This window comes from Oratosquilla oratoria, chromosome 30 (assembly GCF_046742065.1).
Source record: "Oratosquilla oratoria isolate Oo_2021 chromosome 30, ASM4674206v1, whole genome shotgun sequence".
Taxonomy (NCBI): domain Eukaryota; kingdom Metazoa; phylum Arthropoda; class Malacostraca; order Stomatopoda; family Squillidae; genus Oratosquilla; species Oratosquilla oratoria.
Window position 1 is genome coordinate 27,419,716 of NC_134806.1, and position 17,240 is coordinate 27,436,955.

General features: G+C 39.8%; 1 protein-coding gene across 4 annotated transcripts in view; it reads right to left on the reverse strand.

Annotated features, from left to right (window-relative positions):
- Positions 1–615: 615 nt before the first annotated feature.
- Positions 616–17,240, reverse strand: part of LOC143041054 (uncharacterized) — a 191,513-nt gene continuing 174,888 nt past the window's right edge. For 3 of the 4 annotated variants that reach the window (XM_076212685.1, XM_076212684.1, XM_076212683.1), the window contains 2 exons: positions 11,641–11,801; positions 616–2,465 (listed from right to left, as the gene is read on the reverse strand). In XM_076212685.1, coding sequence (XP_076068800.1) covers positions 2,265–2,465; positions 11,641–11,801 — 362 coding nt within the window. In that variant the 3' untranslated portion in view covers positions 616–2,264. The remainder of the gene's footprint in view (positions 2,466–11,640; positions 11,802–17,240) is intronic. The other variant, XM_076212686.1, reaches the window with a different exon arrangement.

The window sequence follows — 17,240 nt, forward strand, 5'->3', positions numbered from 1 at the left end:
CTGAACAAAACAATCTTGTTTTTATCTGCCATATCCAAGCTGATGGAAAAATTAGTTGTAAAATGAAAGAAATGGGTCAATATATTGCTTGACAAGTGTTCATATATTTTTTTTCATATGCATACTACCAATTTCTTCCTTTTTGTTCTTGTTCATTCTACATTGCTGAGGATGTCGTGTCTTGCTGAACTGCTTTTGGCCCTGGTCGGTGGGCAGGATACAAGGATGACCCATCATCCATGAGGAGCTGGGATGAGAGAGGGGGGATGGTGGTGGAGGGGAGTGGAATGGGTGGTAGTAGGCATGTATCTTTGACTTGGCTACCTCTTATAAGGGGGAAAAAAGGTCTTGGTATATAGATAAACTACCAATTTCTTCCTTTTTGTTCTTATTCATTTCACATTAGCACACATTAAAATAAAACTTTTACTAGAATTCTAGTTGAAGTCTTTCTGCTGGACTCTCTTTTGTTTTGCCTCTCACAGAATAAATTTACAAATATAACATATGAGAACATAGTGGCACTCTTATCTCCCACCATAGGGGCAAATGTTGCTTATAAAACACTAAATACTCCAAGGTTATATTAGTATCCTGAGGAGTCAATGAAATACATTTTGTCATTCTCATTTATAATTCCCTTATTGGCATGTGGCACATGATGGGTAAACAATGATGACTATCATAAGGACAATAATGAATGTTGCCTGGCGAGTGCTAAGATGATGTTATGATTAATTACGTTATGCTACACTATATTACTAACTTTGTACACTGTAGTATTAATAAGCAAATATGCTACAGAAAAAAAAATAAATAAAAGATAAATAAAAAATCAAGTACAAACAATAGGCATAGCATAGCTGCGCCATAGCTGCACCATAAGCAATACAGTCTGCAACACCTCCTGGAAACCCCCCATTTACCAGGAACAGGAACATGCATACAACACAATGATGGGGTTCTCTCTCATGAGGACCAATGTGAGAGGTTCAAATTGTCAACAAACTTGCCACAGCCTATATACAAATATCTCTTAATAATGTCAACATTTTGTCTTAAAAGTACCAGATACATCTTTCTGGGCTTTTGATACGACATATGAAAAATCTCCAGTACTTCATACAAGGTAAACCCAGTGGCAGTATATATATATATTTATATATATATCTATACATAGCCAGAATACAAAACTAACATTATTCATCAACACAATACTTTATAACAAAAATAGAAATACACCCAACTAACCCACATTCAAACAGCAGCTTCACTTGCAGCTCATCATTGCACACTGGTTTAATATCCTTTTAATTTAGCAAATAAAATATGTTCAAATATATAAAATCATTCTTTTGCAACTTTTCGAGCGACTAAGCGCATGGTCATGCGCTAATGAGGGATGCAGTGGGGACCTCAGCTTTGCTCCTTGAAATCTAAATAGCACATAATAATAACCCACTTACACAAGAATTTCTAAGTCTGGCCTTTGAATCCTTGGTTCTACAGACATTCCCAAAAATACTTCTAAAATAAAAAACATGTCAGTGCTTACTTGTGTAATGTACATGTATTACATTATCTATAAAGTACTGTTCAATTAAGAAAACATGTTCATGGTGCACTTTCTATTTATAAAGCAACAAACAAAATAAGTGACTGACATGAATGTGAAAAAAAAAAAAAAAATCTAACCAAAAGTTAATCACTTATGCTCTTCAGCAACTGATAAACTTTTCCATGTTTTCAGTCATTACATGATCTGCAAGATGGCTGAGCATGAATGCTTATAACCAATTTAAATACTAATAAAATTAAGCGGTGCTGAGGAACTTATTTTCTCAACTGTACATAACTAGTTAGTGCAGTACATGTCATGATAGCACTGCAGAGGTCCATCTTGCAGTGTACATTTGGTGAGTCAACACAAGTCAGGTGAAAACGTATCTGACTTCTTGGGTGCATGCCAGGCTTCTTCTGTATACTTCCTTTGGTTAGGTTAATATATGCCTGGCTAAATATGTGCATGGTAGACTTTTTTCAACTTCTGCCTACATAAGGCTGTATACAGCTGGCAAGTTTAATATACACCTGGCTAGTAAAATATATATTCAAGTAGCACAGCAAAATATCCAACAATCTGAGTACATTTAACAAGTTCCCAACATGAGTCAGGCTGGTATACCATTAATTTACTGGCTTTACCATCAATTTACCATTAATTTACTGGCTTTCCATATAACTATCTCCTATGAAAAGATGGGCTACTGCAGGATATGTAGCTGTCCACGATTGGTTCCATAAATGAGCCCCTGGCCTGGATATGGTAACCATCGGATGCAGTTGAGGGATGTGTGGCGGTGATCTGATGTCACCTCAATCTCCCGAAGTAACTGCAGGTGACCCTGCTGTCCATGGCCATGGAATGTAGGGTTGTCACATAATTTGTAAATCTGAGCCACCACCTGAAGAGAAAGAAAGAAAGAAAAAATTATTGTTCCGATTATCTAAAAATGGAAAAAATTTCATCCAATTTTTAAAGAGATAACATTCTAATCATATCATTGGGTAGCAGTATTTTGTCACTAAAAACTATTGCTTTTATCCTTGGGTACAATATGCTAAGAAGCAGAATCACAGAGATGGCAAAGGAGATTTAAGAAGGGTAGTACAAAAGAAGAATAGCAGTAGTTCATTAGGAAGAAATACAATACAAAAAAAAGTATTCTTATGAAATTCAACCTATTCCATTTTCAATTATGCAAATTCTTATTTTAACAAAGATGCAAAGATGGTGTGTGGAACAAGAAGGACAGGAGGAAATAGAAGGAAGGGTAGTGAATGGTGGGATGAGGAAACAAAGAAGGTTGTAGAAGAGAAGAAGCAAGCTTTCACAGATCGGTTACAAAATAGGATGAGGGAGTCATATGAGAGGTACAAAAAAGGAAAGAAAAGAGAAGTAAAGCAAAAGGTAAAACAGGCAAAGAGGAGAGCAGATGTGAAAGAGTATGACAGAAAATTTTGAAAGTAATAAATAGATATTTTAGAAAGAAATTAAGAGAGGAAGAGGAGGCGAATCAAGTAGAGAAGAAAAGGTAAAAGGTGCAGATGGAGAGATGATAATGGAAGAGAAGGCAGTAAGGGGAAGATGGGCAGAATATTTTAGGGAGTTGCTAAATGTGAAGGAGGATAGGGAGGGAAAGATAGTTGCAGTGGGAAATGCTAAGAAAATGACCATGATGTGTGAGGAAAATGGAGGAGAAATAAGGAAGGATGAAGTGAAGGCAGTTGTTAAGATGATGAAAGAAGGTAAGGCACCTAGTCTGGATGGATGCCATGCAGAATGTCTAAAAAAAAAAAGGAGGTACAGTGATGGTGGACTGGCTGGAGAGGTTATTTAATGTTTGCTGGAGAGAGGGTAGAGTGCTGGAGAGAGGGTAGAGTGCCGGAGGACTGGAGGAGTGCCTGTATAGTTCCACTTTACAAGGGAAAAGGGGACATGTGTGAATGTAGTAGTTTCAGAGGGATTAGTTTGTTAAGTGTAGTTGGGAAGGCTTATGGGAGGATCTTGATTGAGAGGATTAGGAGAGGAACAGAGGGAGTAATTGGTGAGGAACAATGTGGATTTAGGACGGGTAGAGGTTGTGTAGATCAGATTTTTGTGGTAAGACAGATATGTGAGAAAGCTATAGGAAAGGGGAAGGATGTCTTTTGGGCTTTTATGGATCTGAAAAAGGCTTACGACAGGGTAGACAGAAAGGCACTGTGGGAGGTTTTGCGGATATACGGGATAGGAGGAAAGCTTCTAGGAGCTGTCAAGAGTTTTTATGAGAGTAGTAGAGCTTGTGTCAGAATTAGAAATGGAAAGTGAGTGGTTTGAGGTAAAGGTGGGACTTCGTCAAGGATGTGTTATGTCGCCCTGGCTGTTCAACTTATACATGGATGGAGTAGTGCAAGAGGTAAATGCAAGGGTAGTGGGTCAAGGATTGGAGATGGTTAAAGAAAATGGAGGAAAGTGGGAGGTGAGCCAGCTGTTGTTTGCGGATGACACTGAGCTTGTGGCAGGATCGAAGGAGAGATTGAGGAAGTTGGTGACAGAGTTTGGGAGTGTGTGTGATAGAAGAAAGCTGAAGATAAATGTGGGTAAAAGTAAGGTGATGAGATGTAAAAGGGGTGAAAGTGGCAGTAAACTGGAAGTGAGCATTAAGGGAGAGCGACTGGAGGAAGTGGATAGTTTTAGATACTTGGGTGCAAATGTGGCAGGAAAAGGTGGAGTGAAGGTGGAGGTAGAATGTAGATTGAGAGAAGTGAGTAAATGCCTTGGTGGATTAAAAAGTGTAATGAGGAATAGACATTTGGGAATGGATGCTAAAAGGAGACTGTATGAAGGAGTGATTGTGCCAACAGCACTGTATGGGGCAGAAACATGGAACATAAGAGAGGAAGAGAGGAAGAGAGAAGGAGTTTGAATGTGTTTGAGATGAGGTGTCTGAGAAGTATGATGGGGGTTACTAGGCTAGATACAGTGAGAAATGAGGTGAGGAGGAGAACAGGGGTGGAAAGGGAGTTGGGAGATAGGGTTGATGAAAGAGTATTAGGATGGTTTGGACACATGGAAAGAATGAGTGAAGAAAGACTAGTAAAAGAGGTATGGAAGGCAGATGTGGAGGAAGTGAACATGAGGGGACGTCCTAGGATGAGGTGGATGGATGTGCATGAAAGGTTTATTATTTTTTTACATATTGGTCAAGTGTATGAGCCAGGGTTGATTTCTATGCCTCATGGTATTAACCCCTTCCATACGGTGCCGCACACGTAGGCGTCATGGACTTAGATCTCGGTGGCAGCAGCCAATGCCAGCCGTACGACGTGTCGTAATAATACTCGCATCATAAAATATAGTAGTCACCGCTTATATCGATCGTTCTCTCTTCACCCGTGAATTTTGATAATCATAGAAAATGCGATTACAAAAGAATTAGAAAGAATGTCATTATGGAGGGGCGACTACAATAAATATAATCAAGACGCCGATATGGCAGCCTCGCGAATACACTCGCTCCCCATGACGCCTACGTGTGCGGCACCGTATGGAAGGGGTTAAGGAGTGTGGAAGGGCTGATGAAGGGAATTTCCATGCTAGTACCTATAATGTTTCTTATTCATGTTAATGACATGATGAAGGGTGCAACAATCTATATCAACATGTTAGCAGATGATGCAAAGATCATGAGAAGAATAAAAAACAAAGACTGTTGGCTGTTGTAAAAAATATTGACATATTTACATGGAATAAAGAATGGAAAATTAATTTAAATACCAAAAAATTGAAAGTGATCTATACTAACATAGATTGATTAATCTCAGGACTGAGTAAACTAAATGATTACCTGTCAGAAGAAAAACCAGACATAATGGGAATTGTGGAGATGAAATTAAGGTGTTTACGTCCACCAAATAGTGCTTGACATAGGGTATATGATTATTGGGTTAAAAACAGAAACGAGAAACAGAGTGGAGTAATCATGTTTTGGGCCAAGAAAAACTTATATGTGACGAAGGTTACTGAGAATAAAAACAGTGTGGAAATGATCATGATAAAAATTGAAGACAGCGACATGAAGAGTAGAAAGTTTGTGGTGATTAATGTGCCCCCAAAAACGGGTTCTTTGAAAGAGGGCGAGCATTCAAAAATGTTAAAAGATACAAGGGATCCATTAAATGAGATGCTGAAGGATGGATGTAACCTCGTACTTATGGGAGATTTAACTGCAAGGAAATCTGTTAGGGAGAGATGAAAAGCAGAGGATCTATGGGGAAATGTATTATCTGACATGACTATAGAACATACAATGACACAATGGGTAGAAGAAAATACCAGATATAGAAGTAATGAAGAACTGTCGAGACTAGATTATTTACAACAAAACCTGATACTGTGAATAAAATTGAATACAAGTCACCATTTGGAAAGTGACCACATACTAATAAAGGTTGAATTAAAGGAGGAAATATATAGATAGAAATGAGAAATACAGAAAACGAAGACTGATGTACAAGAAACAGAGTTTGGGAAAATGCAAATTGGGAAAAATTCTACAATGAAGAGACACAAGTGGAAAAGAAATGGATGATTTTGATGGAAATATATATAAGATAAAAGAAGCAAAGAGGAGAGCAGTGTGAAATGGGGTAACAGTATGACAGAAAATTTTAAAAGTTGAAACAAGTTTTTGGAAAGAAATCAAGATACGAAGGAGAGGTGAATCAAATAGAGAGGAAAAGGTAAAAGGTGCAGATGGACAGATGATAATGGAAGAGACAGAAGAGGAACATGGGCAGAGTATTTTAAGGAGTTGCTAAATGTGAAGGAGGATAGGGAGGGAAAGGTAGTTGCAGTGGGATGTGCTAAGAAAATGACAGTGAATGAGGAAAATGGAGGGGAAACAAGGAAAGATGAGGGGAATGCAGTTATTAAAATTATGAGAGCAGGTAGGCACCTGGGTTAAATGGGTGCCATGTGGAGTGCCTAGAAAAGGGAGGTACAGTGATGATAGACTGGCTGGTGAGGTTGTTTAATGTTTGTCTAAAAAAGGGTAGAGTACTGGAGGACTGCCATGTATAGTTCTGCTTTACAAGAAAGAAGGGGACAAGTGCAAGTGTAGTTGTTTCTGAGGGATCAGTTTAAGTGTAGTTGGGAAGGCTTATGGGAAGGTTTTCATTGAGAGGATTAGGAGAGGAAGAGAGTAGTTGATGAGGAACATTGTGGATTTAGGACAGGTAATGGTTCATGTATCAAATTTTTGTGGTAAGGCAGATATGTAAGAAAGCATTAGGAAAAGTTAAGGATTTTATTTATTTATTTATTTTTTTGACTCTATGGATTTAGAAATGACTTATGACAGGGTAGACAAGAAGGTACTGTGGGAGGTATTACAGATATATGGGATAGGGGAAAAGCTGTTAAGAGCAGTGAAGGGTTTTATGATATTTACCTAGTATAAATTTACCTAGTTGTATTACATGGGAAGGGAGCTATGCTCGTGGTGAACCGTCTTTGTATCTTTCAGCATAAAGATTTTTCTTAAAATCTTGAATAGTATTTGCACACACTGTGTCTTTATCTAAGTTATTCCAGATATCCAGCATTCTGTGTGGGAAGCTATTCTTTTTCCGATCTCCTCTATAGTTATCCTTTTTGAGTTTCTTTTCATGACCTCTTGTTTTTCCATTGTCATTTTTTAGTAAATCATTCCTATCAAGGATTTCCATTCCTTTCATGATTCTAAATATAGTCAGTAGATCACCTTTTTCTATTCTACTCCTATGTTGGTGGTTCCAATTTGAATAATCTTTGTTTAGATGTTAATTTGGAAAGACCTGGTCCCAACTTTCTCGTTGCTCTCTGTATTCTTTCTAGTTTCCTTGTATTCTTTTTAGTACTGGGTGTCCATAGTGTCGCTGCGTATTCCAGTTTTGGTCTAATCAATGTAACTAATATTTTTTTAATAATTTCTTCATCCAAGTAATCAAATGCCACTTTCATTGACCTTAATAGGTTGTAGGTTTCTCTGACTATTTTGTTTATATGTTTATCCAGTGTCATGTCTTTGCCGATTAATACTTCACGGTCCTTTTCCGAGTGCACTTTTCCGATTTCTTCTTCACCAATTTTATAATTTTTTGAAATTCTGTTTTTACTTTTTCCAAACTCCATTATGCTACACTTCTTGATATTGAAGTTCACTTCCCACTTTTGAGTCTATTTCCAGATTTTGTCCAGGTCTGATTGTAATGAATCACAGTCCTCTTCTGTTCTTACTTTCTTCAATATTTTTACGTCATCTGCGAAGAAATTCATATAACATTCAACTCCTTCATCCATGTCATTTACGTATATGGTAAAGATGATTGGAGCCAGCACCAACCCCTGTGGGACACCACATATCATTTCTTCCCATTTCGAGTATTTGTCTCTAATTGTATGTTCTTTCTTGCTTTTGTTGTGGTACATATTTGATTACACCCTCATTATAAATTTCTTTTTGTATATTCCATTTCTCTTCCCTGTTTCTTCATTTAGGAATTTTTCCCAGTTTGCATTACAAAAGAATTTTTTAAGTTTCTCAAAATTAATTTTGTTGTACATTGGTCCTATTCTATGTTTCTCATTTCTTCTTAGGTCTATTTGCTCTTTTAGTTCGAATTCTATTAGTACATGGTCACTCTTTCCTACTGGTGTTTTGTAATCTATTCTGTCTACAATTTAAGGTTCTGAAGTTAAGTATTAAATCCAGTCTCGAAGGTTCCTCATTGTTTCTGTACCTGATAGTTTCCATTATCCACTGAGTCATTGTGTATTCAATGGTCATATTGAAAAGCATGCTTCCCCATATGTCCTCTCCACCCCTGTCATTCCTTCCCAACATATTTCTTTTGAGTTAAAATCACCCATAATTACTGTATTTCCTCTTTCTTTCAGTATATCAGTTAGTTCATGTTTAGTATCTTCTAACAGTTTAGAATGATCTTGTTCTGTCCAGGACTGTGTCTTAGGGGGCACATACACTACTACAAATTTTCTACTTTTCATGTGGTTGTTTTCTATTTCTATCATAATTGTCTCTACATTATTTTTTCCTTCTGTTAACTTTGTCACATTTAAGTCTTTCTTAGTCAGAAATAGTACTCCCCCTCCTTGTTCTTCCTTCCTATTCTTCATCCAGCAGTTGTATAGACCTTGTCCCACAGTGTTAGGTGGTAGAGTACCTTTTAGTTTAGTTCCTACTATTCCCATTATGATAGTAGAGCCTGTGTAAAAATTAGAAATGGAAAGTGTGTTTTGAGGTACAGGTGGGACTTCACTAGGGATGTGTTATGTTGCCTTGGCTGTTCAATTTATACATGGATGGGGAGGTGAGAAAGGTAAATGCAAAGGTGATGGGTCAGGGATTGGAGATGGTTAAAGAAAATGGAGAAAAGTGGGAGATAAACCAGTTTTTGTTTGTTGATGACACTGTGCTTGTAGCAGAATCAGAGGAGGGATTAAGGAAGTTAGTGATTGAATCTGGGAAGGTGTGTGAAAGAAGGAACTTAAAGATGTTGGTAAAAGTAAGGTGATGAGATGTACAAGGGGAATAGATGGCACCAAATTGGAAGTGAATATTAAGGGAGAGAGACTGGAGGAAGTGGATAGTTTTAGATACTTGGGTGTGAATGTGGTGGGAAAGGGAGGAGTTGAGGTGGAGGTAGAATGTTGATTGAGAGAAGTAAGTAAATGCCTTGGGGGATTAAAAAGTGTAATGAGAAATAGACATTTGGGAATGGATGCTAAGAGGAGATCGTATGAAGGGGTAATTGTGCTGACAGCACTGTATGGGGGCAGAAACACAGAACATAAGAGAGGAAGACATTAAATGTGTTGGAGACAAAATGTTTGAGAAGTATGGTAGGGGTTACTTGGCTGGATAGAGTGAGAGACAAGGAGGTGAGGAGGAGAACAGGGGTGGAAAGGGAGTTGGGAGATAGGGTTGATGAAAGAGTATTGGGATGGTTTGGACCAGCGAAAAAAATACACGGGAGCGACAAGCGATTTCGCTCGGGAAAGTTCCAATGTCGCTCTCGCAAATCCAATAGCGGGAGCGATCCCCCACAAAAAAATCGCTCCTGCGGCAAGATTCAATGTTTTTCATGCATTATCCATCATTTGGCAATCCCTGAATCCCATCACCATTGATGAAAGGATCAAAGCAAACACAACTTACCCATGATCAATCATTGCATTATCAATCGATATCATAAATGCAATGCATCAATCAACTTTAATTTGTTGATGTACGTATGTATGTTTACGTGGTATAGCTGCTAGAGTTCAATGGCTTACCTAGCCAAGCTTCGTATCAGCTGCATGCGCGCGTATACTATAGTACATGTTGACTAGACTCTACACGACTATCGTGCTACATAATGTCACTAGTTGCGAATTGCATGATACCTGTATGCAGGGAAGTTCATTGGTTGCATGCAGCTAGCTGCCCAATCAACGCGCTGACTACATGTACAATGCACCATACTCAATACCACATCACCGCATGCATACGTACACTGTACATATGCAAACTCGCTCGAGGCCTAGGAGGGAAACTGGGAAATCCCATTTATAACCTCGTTCGCGTATTTATGAGAAAACAAAATAGAATCAAATGTTTGGTTAGTAATTGAAAGTGAATAGATTTAAGTATAAATATGAACATTTGATAATGATATCTTTAGTTCATAAATATGGATCTTTGGAGGGAGAATAAAAAATACAAAAATAAAAAATGATTCGTTAGCTAGCTTACGTTTACGGTAGCTAGGTCTAAGTTTGTACGTCATGTCCATGCCAAACTTTCGATGATTGTACATTGTGAATCGATTTCTAGTGAAGCGACTGAAGACGAGTGAAGATGGTTTGCCCTCAAATTCAGTCTTTTCAGAATCGAGGGAGAGTGTTTTTACGGCAGGAACCACTTCTGGACCAGCAAAGCCCAATTCAAACTCTACGGGCAAGGGCCAAGGAAAACAAAAACCAATAAAGCATGAATCTACTATACGCGCGTGGAACCTAGATTGGCTTGAAGTGGATCAGGGCAGTGATGGTACTCTAATGGTATATTGCAAGGCTTGTCGTGCATTTCCATCCCCAACCACTGCCAGTGGAAACAGAGGCGCTGTCTGCCGATCAGTTTCACCCCTTCCCCTCCCCCCAAAATCAAAGGTCGATTTGTATATTAAAAAAAAAAAAAAAAAATCATGCACATGAGTAATGAGTTAGCCTTCCAATAGTTTGAAGGAAACCAAACCTGCAAAAACATGGCTCTGGAAGTATCAAAAATGGCTCTGGTAATTAAAAAAAATGGGTGTTGAAATTTAGAAAAAAAAAAAAGTATTTTTTTCCCTGGTTTGGACACATGGAAAGAATGTGTGAAGAAAGATTAGTAAAAGAGGTGTGGAAGGCAGAAGTGGTGGAAGTGAACATGAATGGATTGCCAAGGATGAGATGGTTGGATGGGGTAAAAGGAGCACTGGGAAAGAGGGGGAATGTCTGTTGAGGAAGAGGACAGAAGATAGGAGTGAGTGGAGAATGGTTGTGTATGGATGATGCTGTGATGCATGGATGTGGATGAGGGATGGGTGGGGGGGTTTAGGGAGTATGTGTGAATGATATTTTGACATAGCTTGAGGGGATTTCTCCGAGTCTTCTCTTTTTCTCCATGAAGGGATGGGGGGTCCTCCAATTAAATGAAGTGGCATTGCTGTTGATGTGCTATGTCTTGCTGCAATGCTTTTGACAGAGGGCAGTGGGTGAGATGTAGGGATGATCTGTCATCCAGGACGAGCCAAGAAAAGAGGGAGGGAGCAGTGGTGAACAGGAGTGGAGTATATGGGGTTGAAATGGGTGGGAGTGGATTTATGTCTTTGATTTTGGCTACCTCCCTTGTAAGGGGGAAAAAGCCATTAGTTTATGTATGTACAAATTCTTCTTACATATAACTATATTCACAAAATTACTTAAGCATTATAGATAATTAAGCTAATAACCATGACAATATGAAATCCTATACTCCTATATACAATACTAAGTACCAAATAACTTACTTGTCTTTCATTTTGATGTGCACTTAGGCGAGGACTATTAGAAGCAAAACCCACCACAAGGTGACGGGCCACAGGAGATAAACTGACACTGATGGTGTTTGGGGCAAAGATGTAACTATACAATAGTTGTCCTAGAGAACGGTCCTCTAAACTATATACACCTGTAAATTCAAAGTTATTTTTGGGGGTTACATGTATTTCCATTTGGGTTTTACAAAATTATATAATGATGTTTCAATAATTTCACTAATATTACTTTTCCCCCAGAATTAATTTACAAATCTTGTTCAACTTCCCAAGTTTTCATCTTGATGGCTTCACCATTTGGTGACCACCATTCTCATCCACTCAAAATAAGTTATGAAACACATGAGGCTATTCCGTCTGGCTGCATCATCCTTTCATCCATTCACAAGCTCTCCATTCACTCTTACTTTCTCTACTTCCCCCCACCTTCCTGACAGACACTCCATGTTTGTTTAAAGCCCTTCATTCCATCCATCCATCTCACTCTGTTCTTTTTCTCCAGTTCATTCCATCTAGATCATTCTACACTCTCTTTGGCTGTCTTTCCTTGTTCATTTTTTCCACATGCCCAAACCATAAGAGCACTTTTCCCATACACCTCCTTTACCACTCCCATGACCTGCCTTGCCTCCACAAAAATGTGGGTAAAAGTAAGGTGATGAGATGTACAAGGGGAATGGATGGCACCAAATTGGAAGTGAGCATTAAGGGAGAGACTGGAAGAAATGGATAGCATTAGATACTTGGGTGCAAATGTGGTGGGAAGGGAAGAGTGGAGGTGGAGATAGAATGTTGATTGAAAGAAGCAAGTAAATGCCTTGGGGGATTAAAAAGTGTAATGAGAAATAGATATTTGGGAATGGATGCTAAGAGGAGATTGTATGGAGTGATTGTGCTGACAGCACTGTATGGGGCAGAAATATGGAACATAAGAGAGGAAGAGATTAAATGTGTTTGAGACAAAATGCCTGAAAAATATGGTATGGGTTACTAGGCTGGATAGAGTGAGAAATAATGAGGTGAAGAAGAAAGCAGGGGTGGATAGGGAGTTGTTGTTGTTGTTGTTGTTGTCGTTCCCTAGACTGTCTGTCCGAGCAGTCCCGTCTCCCCAAGGAATGCCATAGCCGAAACTGGGTTTTCCCACAAATCCTTTATAGAGCGTATGTTGTGTTGTTTGCGTGCATGATTGTGTATAATGCAGTCTTCCATTATGTGTTGTATGGTATGGGGTGAAGTGTTACATCCTGGGCAGCTGTTCACAATGCGGTCATCCAGCCTCTTCTGGTAGCTTAGAAGTGCTGGGTGGTGGCCGCACCGCAGTCTGGCCAGGTGGACTCTGTCCTTTTGTGAGAGAGAGGATTCAGAAGGGTGGATATCAGGGGGTCTGGCATGCAGCAGTGTGTTGTCTTTCAGTGTGTTAATGGAGCGGTAAGTGATATGATTATGAATATGTTTCCGGAGGCTGGTATTTGGTGGTTGTGGAGGAAGTGAAGAGAGTATCTGTGTGTGATACAGGTCTTTGGGTGTTGTTTTAATGTTTCTTGGTGTGTGTGGGTGTTCTGCTATGTAGTGTAGCGGGTGTGATGTGTTTGTGGTGGCTGTGGCAAGTGTTTGTGTGCCTCTCATGTCGAGGTGGTCCTTGACTTTGAGGACTTTTGTTTCATGGTGTAAATGGTATGTAGGTGTTGTATTTGTGCAGCCTGTAATTGTTTTTAGGGCTTTATTTTGTATGATTTGAAGGGTGTTGTGGTGTGTCTCACTGAGATTAGGAGCCCATGCAGGACTCGCATAACTCATCACTGAGTGTATGCATTGTTTGTATACTGTTGTGTTAGTTTCTTTGTTTTGTCCAAATGTTGTTCCAGTGATTGACTTAAGTGCGTTAAGTCTAGGTGTGCATTTGTTTTTTATGTTTGTGATGTGTTGTTTGAAAGACATGGATGTACCGTATGTTACACCAAGAATTTTCAGTGTGTTTGTGTGTGTTATTTGAGTGTTGTTGATGTAGAGATGAGGTATGTATTTGTGTTCTTTTGTCCAGTTGGTGAGAAGTGTTACTGTAGATTTGGTTGGAGCTATTTTGAGTCTGTTTGTGATGAACCATGTGTTGAGTGTATCAAGGTATGGCTGGATTATTTCTGCAGCTTTGTCTGTGTTATGATGTGTGCATGTGATTGTTATGTTGTCTGCGTAGGAAGAGATTTGTATTTCTGAGGTGTCTGGTGTGGGTAAGTCATGCATGTATAGATTAAAGAGCATGGGGGATAGAACAGAGCCCTGTGGTACTCCATTCTTAATGTTTCTGATGTGCGATGATTGGCCATTATATGACACATAAGCATTCCTACATGCCAGATAATTGGCCAGCCATCTTTTGGTGTTATTGTGCATGTCTGTGTTATATATTTTATTTGTTAGGTTGTGGCGGGGGATAGCATCAAAAGCTTTACTAATGTCTAATGTTATAAGAAGTGTTCTGTGGTGGGGCCTATCTGAATTGATGCAATCTAAAATTCTTTGTGTGGGGTTTATCAGAAGTGTGTTTGTGGAGTGTAGTGGCCTAAAACCGTGTTGTGAGTCAGCAAGGGGAATATGTGGTGTGACAAGTTTAAGTATTAGTCGATCAATGACTTTAGAGGGGGTGCAGAGAAGTGTGATTGGGCGGTGCGATGTTGGGATTGTTGGGTCTTTGTTCGGTTTTGGAATGGTGATTATTTTACCATGCTTCCAGATGTTGGGTATAGTGTTGTGTGAATAGCTGCAGTTTGATATGGTTGATGAAAGAGTATTGGGATGGTTTGGACACAGAAAGAACAAGTGAAGAAAGATTAGTAGGAGGGGTGTAGAAAGCAGAGGTGGCAGGAGTGAACATGAGCGGGTGACCAAGGACAAGATGGATGAATGGGGTAAAAGGGACATTAGGAAAGAGGGGAATGTCTGTTGAGGAAGGGAGAAGACACATGATGGGGGTGAGTGGAGAATGGTTGTGTATGGATGATGCTGTGATGCATGGAAGGATGTGGGTGGGGGATGGGGGGGTGAGGGAGTGTGTGTGAATGATATTTTGACACAGCCTGAAGGGATTTCTCCCCATCTTTTTTTCTGCATGAGGGGATGGAGAGAGGGGGGGGGGGATCACCAATTAAATGAAGCGGCCTAGCTGTGAATGTGCTGTGTCTTGCTATACAGCTTCTGACCCAGGACAGTGGGCAAGATGCAGGGATTACCCATCATACAGGAGCCAATAAAAGAGGGAGGGAGGGGTGGTGAATGGGAGTGGAGTATGTGGGGATGAAATGGGTGGGAGTGGAGTATGTGGGGATGAAATGGGTGGGAGTGGATTTATGCCTTTGACTTTGGCTACCTTCCTTGTAATGGGGAAAAAGCCATTGGCATATGTATGTATGTATATTTCTCAGACTTCAAAAACATTCAGTCATTTCCTTTCCCCCTCCCTATCAAGTCTGCTCAATATAGTACCATTAGTGCAATCACTCCATACCTCTTATAAGACCTTTGGGCCACATCAATTCATAGCCAAATCACAACTTTTCTCCACTCACACCTATCTCTTGCTTTCTCCCTTTCCTACTCAACAGGTCTTCCCCTCAAGTCCACTCCATCCATTACAGCCTTCGACACTCTTGTTGTTAGTCTTTCCTCAATCATTTTTGTTGCCATGTGCCTAAGCCATCCAGGTACTCTTTCATCAGCCCAATCTGCCAGCTCTCTTTCCACCCCTGCTCTCGTCCTAACCTCATTTCTCACTCTATCCTCATAACCCCACCATACTTCTCAAGCACTTCCTTTCTGCCTCCCTTAAAATACAAGTCTCTCTCTCATACAGTGCTGTAGGTATAATCATCCTTTCATGCAATCCTCTTTTTGCATCCATCCCCAGATATGTATTTCTCATGACACTTTTCACTTCCCCCAAAACATTTTCTTGCTTCCCTCTACAGCTTACCTCCACCCCTACTCCTCCACTCCTTGATACACACAACTCTCAATATCTAAAGCTGCAATAGCTACTTCCTTTAGCCTGTCTCCTTTAAGATTTACCTCAAAATTACTGCCATCCTCTCCCCTTGTATATCTCATCACATTTACTTTCAACTTCCTATCATATATCTTCCCAAACTCTATCACTAATTGCCTTAGACTCTCCTCTAACCCAGGTTCCAACTGCAGTGTCATCAGCAAACAATAACTGACTTATCTCCCACTTCCCTCCGCTCTCAATAACCATCTCCAATCCTCTGCCCATCACCCTCACATTTACCTCCTGCACCACCCCATCCATATGCACACTGAGCAGCCATGGTAATACAGCACACCCCTGGTGCAGTCCCACCTTCACCTCAAACCACTCACTCTCACCATTCCCAACCCTAACACAAGCTCTATTACTCATGTAGAAGCTTTTGACTGCCCTTAACCACTTCCATACGGTGACGCCTACGTAGGCGGCATGAGGAGCAAGTGGGTACTCGATGATGCCGACGTTGCCATCTTGATTATATTTATTGTAGTCGTACCTACATAATTTCCATTCTCTCTAAACTGGCTTCATCAATTTTCTATGGTTATCAAAATACACGGGTGAAAGAGAACGAACAATTGAGCACTGACTTTATTTTTTATAATGCTATTATTATGACGCAACATCGCATGTCGGGCAGCTAATGCTGCCAGATGTGCGATGTACCCCGGAGTGAAGAGGTTAATAACTTTCCCCTTATCCCATATATCTGAAATACCTCCCACAATGCTTTCCTGTCAACCCTGTCATATGCATTCTCTAGATCACTGGTTCTTAACCTGGGGTATGAAACCTGATAGCCAGTGTATGGTACTGTATATTTACAATGAGAAAGCAAAGCAAGGTCTGTATCACTATCCTTTTCATATGTTTGCATTGTATTGGATGGGGGTACAAGAACATTTTCTGAGATATCAAGAGGTATGGGCACTGTAAAAGGTTAAAATCACTGCTCTAGATCCATAAAGGCCAAAAATAACATCCTTATCTATTGCCAAAAAATTCTTGCAAATGTCTTACCACAAAAATTTCATCCATGCACTCTATCTTTCCTAAACCCACATTGTTCCTCACCAATTATTCCCTCTGTCTGACTTCTAATCCTCTCAATACTCTCCCATATGCTTTTCCAACTACACTAAACAGATTGATCCCTCTAACATTCATACCTGTCCCCTTTTCTTTAATAAAGTGGGACTATACAAGTACTCCTCCAGTCATGCACACATAGTACAACGTCACTGGCCAATCTACGCTTACTATTTCCACTATTCCCACTGTCAGACACTATACATAACACCAATCCAACCCAGGTGCCTTACCAACTTCAATAATTTTCAATGATCTATGTACCTCATCTTTTTCCTATAACCCTGTCATTTTCTCTCCAATTAGTCTTTTTCCTAGCTCCTCCCACTGCTACAATCACTCCCAAACCCTTTCCACATTCAACAATTCTCCGAGATACTACCTTCCCCTTACTGCCTTCACTTCCATTATCATCTGTCCATTTACATGCACCCTCTACCTT